This window comes from Phyllostomus hastatus, unplaced genomic scaffold (assembly GCF_019186645.2).
Source record: "Phyllostomus hastatus isolate PE091 unplaced genomic scaffold, TTU_PhHast_1.1 phas_contig_1048, whole genome shotgun sequence".
NCBI classification, from domain to species: domain Eukaryota; kingdom Metazoa; phylum Chordata; class Mammalia; order Chiroptera; family Phyllostomidae; genus Phyllostomus; species Phyllostomus hastatus.
Genome location: NW_025333513.1, coordinates 751,924 through 765,706, shown reverse-complemented (window position 1 = coordinate 765,706; position 13,783 = coordinate 751,924). Strand labels below are relative to the sequence as shown.

The 13,783-nt window shown below is 41.1% G+C and overlaps 1 protein-coding gene across 1 annotated transcript in view; it reads right to left on the bottom strand.

Annotated features, from left to right (window-relative positions):
* The window catches only part of ILRUN (inflammation and lipid regulator with UBA-like and NBR1-like domains), a 106,757-nt gene extending 93,319 nt beyond the window's left edge, over positions 1 to 13,438 (bottom strand). The window contains exon 1 of the mRNA XM_045835018.1: positions 13,085 to 13,438. Coding sequence (XP_045690974.1) covers positions 13,085 to 13,242 — 158 coding nt within the window. The 5' untranslated portion in view covers positions 13,243 to 13,438. The remainder of the gene's footprint in view (positions 1 to 13,084) is intronic.
* Positions 13,439 to 13,783: the final 345 nt, after the last annotated feature.

Below are 13,783 nucleotides of genomic sequence, written 5' to 3'. Positions count from 1 at the left end.
CCTCTAAAAAACAGATAAACATTTTTAAAAATAAAAATAATAAAATATTTAATTTTGTTGTCAAAATTTGAAAATCATGAAATTTCCCATAGCAATCTGAATCTCTGGCTCTTGGTTTGGGGGGGGGAATCTGAGGACACTGGGCTCCCATTCCAGCATGGCAGAATTTAACTTAAGGCAAGAATCAGACACTGTTGTTATAAAAAGGTAAGCACATTCCAACTCTTACACACTTCAATTGTTCATGTTCCCTACCTGGCAACTATAGGCATTTTAGTTTGTAACTCCTGTTTGGGATTTTCTAAACTATTTGAACTTACTATGTGCTTATACTACCCTTTAAAGTTTTTCCCCAATGAAACACACTGGCAAAGATGCAAGAGAAGTTTAGAGAACTTACAAAATATTATTCTCCATTCACATCTAAATAGTTAAATGTACCTAATCTTTTTGAGTAATAAATTCTTTCATAAACTGAATTACAAACAATTTTCAGTACAAGAAAATATGCCTGGAAATGTAGGTATATAAGATGGGGCCAATCTTTAGAGGGCTCAAAAGGCTTCTAGAAACAATATTCTTATAGTTACTTAAATTTTTAAAAAATCTGTTTTATTGACTATGCTATTACAGTTGTCCCAATTTTTCCACCTTTGCCCACCTTCCACCAGGTACCCTCATTCCTTCCAGCAATTCCCCTCCCCCTTAGATCATGCCCATGGGTCATGCATGTAAGTTCTTTGGCTACTCCATTTCCTATATTGTTCTTAACATCCCTCTGGTCTACTTTGTAGCTACCAATTTGTACTTTTTTTTTTTTAAGGTTCTATTTTATTTATTGAGAGAGTGGAAGGGAGGGAGAAAGTGAGAAAGAAACCTCAATATGTGGTTGCCTCTCCTGTGCCCCCTGCTGGGGACCTGGCCTGCAAACGTGCCCTAACTGCGAATGAAACCAGCGACCATTTGGTTTGCAGGCAGGCCGGCACTCAATCCACTGAGCCACAACAGCCAGGGCCCAATTTGTACTTCTTAATCCCTGAACCTTTTCCCCTATTTTCCCTCTTCCCCCTCCTAACTGATAACCCTCCAACTGATCTCCAAACCTATGATTCTGTTCCTGTTCTGCTTGTTTGCTTAGCTTTTTAGATTCAGTTGTTGATAATTGTGAATTTATTGCCATTTTAATGTTTGTAGTTTTGATCTTCTTTTTCTTAAATAAGTCCCTTCAACATTTCATATAATAATGGCCTGGTGCATGGCTGGTGTGGCTCAGTGGATTTAGTGCTGGCCTGCAAAACCAAAGGTTGCCGGTTCAATTCCCAGTCAGGGCACATGACTGGGTTGTAGGCTAGGTCCCAAGCTGGAGGCATGGGAGAGGCAAATGACTCCCTCGCAGATTGATGTTTCCTCCCTGCCCCCCTCTCTAAAAAGTAAATAAAAACTTAATAATGGTTTGGTGATGATGAACTCCTTTATCTTTTTTTTTTAAAGATTTTATTTATTTATTTTTAGAGAGGGAAGGGGGGGGAGAGAGAGACAGAGACAGAGACAGACAGAGACAGAGAGAGACAGAGACATCAATGTGCGGTTGCTGGGGGTTATGGCCTGCAATCCAGGCATGTACCCTGGCTGGGAATCGAACCTGGGACACTTTGGTTCCCAGCCCGCGCCCAATCCACTGAGCTACGCCAGCCAGGGCATGAACTCCTTTATCTTTACATTGTTTGGGAAGCACTTTACCTGCCCTTCAATTCTAAAGGACAGCTTTGCTGGATAGAGTAAACTAAGTTGTACGTCTTTGCTTTTCATCTCTTTGAATACTTCTTGCCAGTCCCTTCTTGCCTGCAAAGTTTCTTTTGAGAAATCAGCCGACAGTATTATGGGAACTCCTTTGTAGGTAACTCTCTGCTTTTCCCTTGCTGCTTTTTAAGTTCTCTTTATCTTTAACCGTTGGCATTTTAATTATGATGTGTCTTGGTGTGGTCTTCTTTGCATCCTTCTTGTTTGGGACTCTCTGTGCTTCCTGGTATTGTATGTCTATTTCCGTCACCAAATTAGGGCAGTTTTCTGTCATTATTTTGTTAAATAAAATTTTAATTTCTTACTCTTCCTCTTCTCCTTCTAGCACCCCTATGATTCGAATGTTGGTACGTCTAAAGATGTCCCAGAGATTCCTTAGCTTATCCTCATTTTTTTCCCCTAAATTCTTTTTTCTTTTTGCTGTTCTGATTGAATGTTTTTTTCTTCATGTTCCAAATCATTGATTTAATTCTTGACTTCATCCTCTCCACTGTTGGTTCCCTGTACATTTTTCTTTATTTCACTTAATGTAACCTTCATTTCTGCCTGCATCTTTTTTATGCTGTTGAAGTACCTAATGAGTTCCTTGAGCAGCCTGATAACCAGTGTTTTGAACTCTGCATCTGATAGATTGCTTATCTCCATTTTGTTTACTTCTTTCTCTGGAGTTTAGTTCTGTTCTTTCATTTGGGACATATTTGTCTCTTCATTTTGGCAGCCTCCCTGCATTTGTTTCTCTGTATTAGATAGAGGTGCTATGACTCCCTATCTTAGCAGCATTACCTATTATAGAAAAGTACACCTGTAAGTTGTAGGGGGCACAATCTTAGATATTCACTAGGGTGGGGCAACCTGCATCACTGCTCTTCGGCTCTGTGTAGGGGAGAACTCAGAGAGGGGGCAATGCGGCTGCCTGGGCTCTGGAGTTTTGCCAGGGAGGAAGCTCTCTCCTGGCACTCACCCTGTGCCAGTCACTTCAGTTTCTCCCTATATGCCATTGGTGCTCTTCCAGCTGTTGCCCTGGTGCTGAAGCCTAGAGGGAGTGAGCCTGCATAAGTCCTAAGTCCACTGCAGTCACTTTAAGAGGATCCTCCTAAGAATCCTGCAGTTTTTTCCACTGCCCCAACCCCCACTGGTTTTTACAGCCAGAAGTTATGGGGACTTATATTCCTGGCGCTGGAACCCTGGTCTGGGATCCCTTGCTCCCAAGGTATCCCTCCCTATTTTTATCTACATGTGGATGTAGGACCACCCATTCTGTGTTTGCACCCCTCCTACCCATCTGAATGAATATGGCTTAATTCCTTGGTTATCGGACTTCCATATAGCTCAATTTTCAGATGAATCTGGGTAATATTGTTTTGCAGTCTAGTTGTAATTTTTGCTGTAGTTGTGTGAGCAGGTGAGGCATGTTTACCTACACCTCCATCTTGATTTGAAGTTGTTACTTAAATATAATTTGCTTTCACCCCAACAGGTATGGTTCAGTTGGTTGGGCAGCACCCCACAAAGCTAAAGGTCATTGGTTTGATTTCTGGTCAGGGGACATGCCTGGGTTGTGGGTTTAGTCCCAGGCTGGGGTGCATACAAGTGGCAACCAACTGATGACTCTCTCTCACATTGATGTTTCTCTCCCCCCTCTTTCCCTCTCTCTAAAAATAAAATTATAAAATATTTTTGAAACTTCTAACTTGCTTTCAAGTTATATAGGAACTATTAGCAAAATTTAAATCTCATGCTCAAATTAAGCCTGAAAATGAGCTTAGTTTGTAGGACTTTGTTTCTTTTAACAGCACTAGACTTCAGTATTTTCAGAAAAATGAAGTCTTTACTCCCATCGACTTTTACCAATTACCTCTACTAATATTTGCTGAATATCTACCATGTAGCTGCTGAGTATCTACCTAAGCATCTAATGGTAGGTACTTCTCCCTAAGCACTTACCATTAGATGCTTAAGGAGAAGCAAAGGCCACTACAAGGGGTGTATCACATATGACAAATGTTATAAAAAGCAATAGGATTTCATGAGACATAAAAAGATCAAGAATAGCATTCCAGGTAGAAGAAAAAAGTTTAAAATTGTGAAAGCAAAAGTGTGTGTAGGAAATGAGCAAAAGACCAATATAAATGGGACACAGAAAAGTAGGAATCCAGCACAAAGACATGTCAGAAAGGTGGAGGCAGACAAGTTGGGATTAATCATTGGAGAGCCCTGAATGTTAAGCTAAAGCTCTCTGTTCTCTATCTGGTACACATACTGTTAAAGGTTTCTGAGAAAAGAGGGGCCTAGATCAAAGCTATTGACTTGGAAAGATTGATCTGGTAATGGTATGTCCACAAAATGAACTAGAAGGAACAAAGTCAGGTGTAGAAAACCATTTTGAAACTATTCCTATGTTACACCCTGTTTGAGTGGAAACACAACCTACAAACTAAAATGGTGGCTGGAGGAATGGAAAAAAGAAACACTGGGAGGTGCACTGCAAAGTGGAAATGAACTGGGTTTGGCAAATGTTCTTGGGTGTCCAGGAAAGAGAGGGTATTGGAAATAATCAGTTCAATCCTGATGGTTATGGGACCACTGGAGCTATGAACAGAACAGGCAAAAGTCAGAAAGAAAAGCTGGTTGGGGATGAGGCAAAGGATAAACTGACCTTTTAAACACATTTAGTTTGGTGTGCCTAACAGAACATCTGTAAATTTTTCCTCCTGATCAGAAAATCTTGCATTCTTTTCTGGCCCAATTTTTAGTAATAGCCTAAAAGAGTAAAATATATACTTAATACAAGTAAATAATATATTTAATGCAGCACTGGCTGGTGTGGCTCAGTGGACTGAGTGCCAGCCTGCGAACCAAAGGGTCACTGGTTTGATTCTCAGTCAGGGTACATGCCTGGGTTGCAGGCCAGGTCCCCAGCTGGGGGCGTGCAAGAGGCAATAAGTCGATGTATCTCTTGCACATTGATATTTCTCTCCCTCTCTCCCCCCCGTCCCCCTCTCTAAAAATAAATAAAAAAGGAATATATTTAATGCAGGGTCCGTGAGGAGTCAATCCCAAAGCCTATAATATGACAAAATTAAACTTCATAGATGAAGTTGAACTCCTACCTTACCCATATGCAAAACTTAACTCAAAAAGGATCAATGACCTAAATATAAGAACATAAACCACTGAACTCTTAGAAAACAGAGATAAATCTTCATGACCATGGGTTGTCAATGGATTATTAGCTATAATACAATAGCAAAAGCACAAGCAACAACAAAAAATTAGATAAACTGAACCTCATCAAAATTAAAAACATTTGTGCATCAAAGGACATTATCAAGAAAATGAAAGACATCTACTGAATGGAAGAAAATATTTGCAAATCACCTATCTGGGAAGAGTCTAGTACCCAGAATATATTTTAAAAAACTCCTCCAGCTGAACAACAAAAAGACAAACAATCCAATTAAAAACTGAGCAAAGGACTTGAACAGATATTTCTCCAAAGAAGATATACAAATGGCCAACAAGCATATAAAAAGACATTCAATACCACTGGTAACCAGAAAAATGCAAATCAAATTGACAATGAGGTACTATTTCATACCCACTAGAATTGTTGTAATTTAAAAAAGGAAAATAAGTGTTGGGAAGGGTGTGGAAAAACTGTGACAGACCCTCATACACTGCTAGGGGGAACATAAAATAATTCAGCCACTGTGGAAGTTTGGTGGTTCCTCAAAAGTTAACCACAGAATTACTATAAGACCCAACAACTCAAATGTTAAGGTATATACCCCAAAGAACTGAAAATGGGTACTCAAAAAAATACATATACACACATGTTCATAGCAGCACTATACCTAACAGCCAAAAAGTGGAAACAGCTTAAATGTACACCAACAAATGAATGGACAAATTGTGGTATAACCATATACTGGAATATTGTTCACCAATAAACAGGAATAAAGTAGTGATATGTGCTAAACAATATGGATGAACCCTGAAAGAGACCAAACACATAGGACCAAATATCTATGGTTCCACTTATTCCATTTATTTGAAATATCCAGAATAGGTACATCCATAGAGAAAGCATTCAGTTTTGTGAATGTCAGGGGAGTAACTGCTTAATGGGTGCCAGGTTTCCTTTTGGGGTGATGAAAAATGTTTTGTCTAGATAGAGATAGTAGTTGCACAACACTGTGAATACACTACATGCCACTTTACCGTGGTTTAATTTTGTTATGTCAATTCCACCTCAATCTTTACAATACCAACAATATTCCCCAGGAGATTAAGAAAAAAAGCTATCATACATATATACAGTAGAATATTACTCGGCCATAAAAAAGAATGAAACATTACCATTTGCAACAACGTGGATGGACCTAAAGGGTATATGCTAAGTGCAGTAAGTCAGAGAAAGACACATATCATATATTTCACTTATACGCAGAATCTAAAGAACAATATCAATGAACAAACAAGACAGAAACAGACTCATGGCTGCCAGAAGAGAGCAGCGTTGGAAAGATGGTGATAAAGGTGAAGGAATTAAGAAGTACAAGTTGGTAGTGGTCACAGGGATTTAAGTACAGCATAGTTCAACAATGCCGTAACTATTCTGTATGGTGCTGGGTAGGTACTAAAAGTATCCGGGGGGGACACTTTGTAGAGTGTATGACCACTAACCACTATGCTGTATACCTGAAACTAATACAAAATAATACCGAAAGTAAACCATAATTAAAAAATAAAAATGTAAAAATAAGTAGAAATAAAAACCAACAACATTCCAATCCAAAAATAAAAATAAGCTCCATGTCTTGTCACTACTGATCCTATTAACCACATTCTAGCCAAGCCAGTCTTCCAGGTGGCCCTGCTCCACCTGCTCCTTCTTTCGCAGTTCCACTCAGGAAATACCCTCTACCTATAACACACTTTTTTCACCAATTCAAAAACCCCCAACCATTTCAAAGCTTGACTTCTAAGAAGACAACCTGCCCTTAGTAGGTACTCAATCTCTGCAAATCACTGGTTCTACCTTATTCAGGCCACTCATACCTATACTGATATTTTACTCATTCAATTCACTATTAACATATGAATGTTTCCTTCTTAGCATCCTGAAACTTTTTTTGATAATTTCAGGCATGTTCTTTTTCTACTAAGAGCCAATTAAGATCAAGGCTGTGTTCTGCTTTTTACCACACCATCATCTAGTAGCCTATCTGACACACATTTGTTTAACTACTGTCTGGTTGATAGTTTTTGATGTTATATGCTAAACACATTGTGGAGCGGGGGGAATGGGAAGATGAAAGGTGGTATAGCCCTAGCTATAATGGAGATTGGTTCTAGCTTGATATATGATCAGAAATTCAAGTCCCACTGCAATAGGACAGTAAAAGACTTCCTGCAGGACAACAATGTACTTTTTTACTGTGTTCCAACTAAAATTAACCTGTGTGCTTTATTTGTAAACTAATCTATATTATACTGAGTCCCAACTTGCATGTGCCACTCAAAAAAGGCGCCCCCAAAAATGTGGACGAGAAGAATGTCCAGAGCAAGAACACCCAACCTCCTTAAAAATGCAAGACTGCACAACAGTCTATCATTGAGTGTTATATAATTCTTCCCTACCCTCTTCCTAAAACTGCTGCTTGGCACACCTTGTTTTAAGAAAACCAGTATTAATATCAAGTTTTATCTGTCATAAAAGGGACTTTTCCTAGATTCATCCATGTTAAACAGAGAGTGAATCAGAAACACATTGAGCATGCAGGTCACTGAAAAATGGATTAAGATCAGACAGGAGAGACACTATGAGATCAGGTGAGAGATACAACTGACTTTACATTTAGAAGCTGATTTCACTTCATTGTGTAACAGTAGTTACAACTTTATTTTATTTTATTGCCTCTGACAATGTTGAGATAGTCAGTAGGACACAGTTTTACAAAAAAGTTTTCCCCAAGTTACTTTTCTAGAAAACATCTGTTCCATGCATGATGGGCATGCGTATGTAGTATTCCAAAAAATACACACTGCTTCCTGAAACATACCTTGAGGTAACCTAGGATACTGCAACACTAAAATGGCAAAGACCTACCCTAATGAATAGGAGGGTCAGAAACAGTCAATGTTGTCATATGCTAGTGAAAGATATTTTACTTATACATTTATTAGAAATCAGGCCAATGCTAAGTCCTAAGTTAATGTTCTCTAAAAATTGAGACATATTATTTGCCTCTTGCCATAAATACTAAAGTACAACTCATTTAAAAAGCATAACAGAAACAAATGACTTTGAAGGCCAGAAGTGAATTTAAAATCTTAACAATGACCCCTGGCTGGTGTAGCTCAGTGGATTGAGCTCAGGCTTGCGAACCAAAGGGTCACCGGTTTGATTCCTAGTCAGGGTACAAGCCTGGGTTACAGGCCAGGTCCCCAGGTGGGGATAGGCAAAAGGCAACCACACATTGATGTTTCTCTCCTTCTCTTTCTCCTTCTCTTCCCTCTATCTTAAATAAAATCTTTTTAAAGATTTATTTATTTATTTTTAGAGAGGGAAGGGAGGGAGGGAGGGAGGGAGGAAGAGAGAGAGAGAGAGAGAGAGAGAGAGAGAGAGAGAGAGAGAGAGAGAGAGAAACATCAATGTGCGGTTGCTGGGGGTTATGGCCTGCAACCCAGGAATGTACCCTGGCTGGGAATCGAACCTGGGACATTTTGGTTCCCAGCCCACGCTCAATCCACTGAGCTACGCCAGCCAGGGCTATAAATAAAATCTTTTAAAAAAATAAAATAAAATCTTAACAATAAACTGTACATAGAAAATTGATTAAAATTATATTTTGTTATGTATATTTTATTGCCACTTTAAAAAAAATTGTATGTAAGCTCTCCTCTGACTGAAACCCCTAGTTTCCCCTGGAAAAAAAAATACAAATATATTAAGACTATATTAAAGGGTGAGAAAGCATTAAATTGACTGAGTTTAAATTATACATGGCTGAAAAGTTTTAGTGATTTGAACAGAAGGTTTCTGACCCCTTAAAGGTAGTGTTCATTAGATATTCTCCTTCTCTAAGGTGGACATAAGCCAAAAAAAAAAAAAAAAAAAAAAAGCTTAAACTGCCCTGACTGGTGAAGCTCAGTGGATTGGGTGCCTGCCTGTGAACCAAAGGGTCACTGGTTCAATTCCCAGACAATGCACATGCCTCAGTTGCAGGTCAGGTCCCCAGCTGGGGGTGTGGAAGAGGCAACCCATCAATATTTCTCTCACACATTGATGGTTCTCTCCTTTTTTCTCCCTCTCTCTAAAAATATATAAATAAAATATTTTTAAAACTTTTTTTAAAAGCCTAAACTGTAGTAAGAGAGACTTCATTTTGACAAATTCTCACTAGAAAAGTAATTAAACATAATAATAAGGTATCATGTTGATCTCTGCCCTCAGGGATGCAAGAATAAGTTATCCTGGAAGGTTTATATGCAATTTCTGAAGGAAAAACTGGAATGAAGTACAGAATCTCTTAAACCAACTTCCAGTTGTTGTTGTTTTTTTAAGATTTCATTTATTTCTTTTTAGAGAGAAGTGAAGGTAGAGGGAAGAGAAGAAGAGAAACTGCGATGTGTGGTTGCCTCTCACGCATCCCCCTACCGGGGTCCTCGCCCTTTGGTTCACAGGCCCAAGATGAATCCACTGAGCTACACCAGCTAGGGCCCAACTTCCAGCTTTAGAATTCCAGGTTCTATATTCACAGCCCAACAGTGTCTCTGCAAGATATTCCACCTATAGAGTAGGGGAAGGTAGAAAACCGTATGGGGGTATAAATGGTGACAGAGAAGGAGACTTGGCTTAGGTTAGAGAACACACAATACAATATACAGATAATGCATTACAGAACTGTACACCTGAAACCTATACATTTTTATTAACCCATGTCACCCGATAAATTCAATTTTAAAAAAAGGTATTCCACCTACACAAAGTATACTAATCTACGAATCATTTCAGTTTGGCTACAGATATTAAGTTTTTTCACGATACCATATATTCAGTCTATGTACTCAATTGGGAAGTGAAAATTGACTACTTTTGTTAGAAGCAATTCCACCATTTCTAGTAGCATGGCTACCAGTGCCAAGTATAAACACTGCAAAATGCTTAAACTGAAACAATACATGGTTCTAAATTAAATAAATAGAAATGTCTACATAATGTACACCCAATCTAAGGGAAAAAAAATCTGTGTTTACAGGGTACAAAATTTACAAGGCTAAAATATTCAACTTAAGTCAGCTTTCCAACAACTTCTTAAAAAGTTATTACTAACAACAAAAAAATTCTTTCTTTGGAAAACAAAAACATTGTCTTACCAACTTATAAGACTCATGGCCTTCATTTAAAAATAACTTGGGGGGGGGGCTGGGATGAGAGTAAAAGACAGAAAACTACTTGAACAATAATTAAAATAATTAAAAAAAATAAAAAACAAAACCAACTTAATTTGCCACATTATTTTTTAATAGTCATCACACAGAAGCAGGCACTTATGAAGTCACAGGAAGGTTCATTATCTTAAATTCAACAGGCTAACAACAGCAGTTTGAGATACTTTGCCAACCTATACTAGGCCTTCCCAACAGTTTCCAAAGTTAGACATTAAATGACACTCAATACATTTCTAGAATTTAGAAATTCACTTAAACAACACAAATATTTTGACCAAGTATGTATCCATTCATGTATGTGTTTTAATTAGACTTTATTAATTATGATGGGTGTTTGTTTAAAACAGAAGTCTAACAAGACAAATTTAGCCAGGTCAACATAGCAATCAAAACACAATACTGGATTATGGAGCTAACTGCGGTCACTAGAAAAGAGTAACAAGCCTACTACTTTCAGTTCATAAATGATTTTTTTTCATTTTATAATCAAAGAAAACAAAAAACATGGTTTCTACAACCAAAAAACAAGTTAATGTGGTTTAAAGCTGAGTGATCACTTAATTGCCTGGATTCCTAAGAAGCTATTGACATTTAACTGCTTTAAAACCAGGATATATTTTTTCAATGGCTCACTCCTTTGTTCAGAAATGTATCATACCTTGTATCATACAGAGATAACATCTTGTCAGAATATATGCTACTCTGTACCTTGGAGCTTAATAATTTTAATAAAAATTTAAATAAAAATTTATAATGCAACTATAATTTTTAAGTTACTTTTTTCTCATCCACACTGGGCCTCATCTTTCACAACACCTAAAAACAATCTTAGCTGTTAAGCACACACACACATGCTCACACACACACCTCAAGCATATAAAATTCATTACACTGGTTTTGTAGCCATAATAATTGCACTAGTAAACATTGACTCTAAAGAACTAAAAACTTATTAGAGCAGGGTTTAAATGGTACGACTCACAAGGGGGTGGGGAGAAATAACGATCCTCCCCTATCAAACTGGCAGCAACAATATGCCAAGTTTCCTTTGCTGAACTAGTGTAAACAAGGAAGAAAAAGGGCTGGGGTGGGAAAGAAGGCAGGCAAGAGAACAACCTTCCTTCAGACAGCTTTCTAAAGTTCACCAGTGTAATACCTCTTCTCAGTGTTTTCAATAACCCCATCACTCTCTATTTAATCAACATAGGTTGGTGTTAAGAAAAATCTGAGATCATCCTGGACATAAAAGATACAAGTGGTGCTGACAAATACTTCTTTAATTCTAAAGACTAACTCCTGCATTCGATGTCTCAAAGAGTTTTCTAAACATCTAGAAATTTAATCCCACTCTTCCTATAACAATCCACTTTAAAGATAAATTAATAGGGCTGACCAATGATGCTACCCAGAAAAAAATTCACATATCACTTTTGGTGGAGTCACGGCTACAAGGCTCCCACTAGTAAAACGAGTATCATTGTGGGTAGGACTAGATGAGGAATGGGATAAAGACTAGGCTTACAGCCTCCTTTTTTCTGGCAGTGCCTGAGGCATTCAGTGGGCAAGGAATAAAGGGGAGGCTAGCTGTACAAGTGATGCCAAGAGAAACAAGATTCCACATGTCAGAGGACTGCCCAACACAGAGAGCAAAGGGCATTCATCCCATGGCTTTTGACCAAAGAAAAATGAGTTGCTTTACCTGAAATCTTTTCAAAGGAAGTCTATTAGTCTCCACTTTCTCATTCACCCGGAGTGAACCCGACAATCCCTCCTCAAAGAGCAAGAGGAAGCCTTGCTTATCAAAAACAGCAAGTGCTACGTCCAAAGCCAAGAAATACTCTTTAGTCTAAGTGCCATGGTCTTCTGCCCCAATTTCAGTCTTCTCCAAGGAGACTCCAAGCTAAAAATTCCTGGTTCTCAGCCTAAGTCAAGTTCTCCGTTTTCCCAAACACACACCAACCAGTTGTCTTTCGGATAAGCCCCTCTCCATTCCGGAATTCTGGAGCAGAGGGTCCCAGTCTGTCCAGAAAGTTCCCTTCCCCAAGAAAATCTCCTTTCCTTCACTTTTCTAAGGTAGTTCCCAGACCCTGCCCCAGGTCTAACACTCCCAGTCTTCCATAAGCCAATCTACTAGAAGATCCCACCACTCCCTGGCACAAGTCTTCGGGAAAGTCTTCTCTCTTACCGAACTCAGTAGTCCTCCCCCTTAATGTTCTTCTCCTTTTCCCTATCAGTCCTTGCATGGAAGGGGACACATACATACACAACACACATATCTGTTCTTCTCAGCTCCTAATTCCCAAGTCTTTCCCGCGCTCCAAGTTCCTCCACAGCATCTAATACACTCCCGGAGTTTTCCCTCATCCCTGTCTTTCTCAGCACCTAACTCCACACCCGAAGCTTTTTTCCACTCCCCAAATTCTAATTTCCTGTGCTTTCTACTCTTAGCCAACAACTGCAGCCCTCTTCCTCCCAAGTCTACCCCAATGCCGCCTCGAGACTCAGGTCTTTTCCCCTCTTCCCACGTTCCACGGCCACTAATACTTCACAGAACCTCAGGGCCCTCCCCCCGCCACGATCTCTCTTCCGCCCCTCCTGCCCTCCGTGGCCTCCAACAATTCCTCGTACGTGCTCTCGAGCCCTGCTCGGGCCCCAAATTCTCCCTTGACCATGGGGCTCCCGCACTCGCCTTCTCCGTCCGGGGAAGAGGGGTGCCCCTCAGAGCCCGCCCGGCCCTCCCTGCTGCGGGGCTCTGATGTCCCTTCCCTTCCCTTCCCCTCGGGGCCCCGAGGCCGCTGCCAACGCTGGCGCGGCCGGGCCGGCTCACCAGTTGGTCATGTCCAGGAAGAAGGCGCAGCCAGCCGGGTTGAGCTGGAAGCCGAGCAGCCGCTGGAACTCGGATATGAGCACGTCCTTGTCGGTGGTGCCCAGACAGCTGAACTTCTGCATCAGCTCGGGGTCCAGGTCCACGTCCATGCCCTCCATGTCTAGGGCCGGACACCCGCTTCCCCACCTCCTCACAACCGAGCCGCCGCCGCACTGCCGGGCCCGGGGACCAGGAGGGGGCCCGCTGCTAGCTAGCGCCGCGACCCCGCTCCTTTGAAGTAGGCCCCGGGCCTCTCACCGCCTCATAAGGGTAAACTCACTCAGCCACTCTCTCGCGCGCTCCCCCCCTCCCTCCCCCCCCACGCCGCCACCGCCGCCGCCGCCGCCGCCGCCGCCGCCTCTTCTCTCGCTACTCCACCGCCTCCGCCTCCTCCCGCGCCGCGCCCACTGCGCAAGCGTCGCCTGCTCCAGGCCCCGCCCCTTCCTCTCCCAGAGGCCCGCCCCTCAGTGGCGTCACAACCCCGTGACGTCTCCCGCGTGACCTCACCGCGGTGAAACGAGGGGGCGGGAAGTGGGAAGGAGGAAAGGCACCGCCCAGCGGCGGGAGGCCTGGGGTGACTCCTGGCCTGACCTCTGCCTCGCCCCGCCTCCACCCTCAGGGGGCGGAGTTAAAGCCCGGTTTGGAGGGGAGAAACTCTCG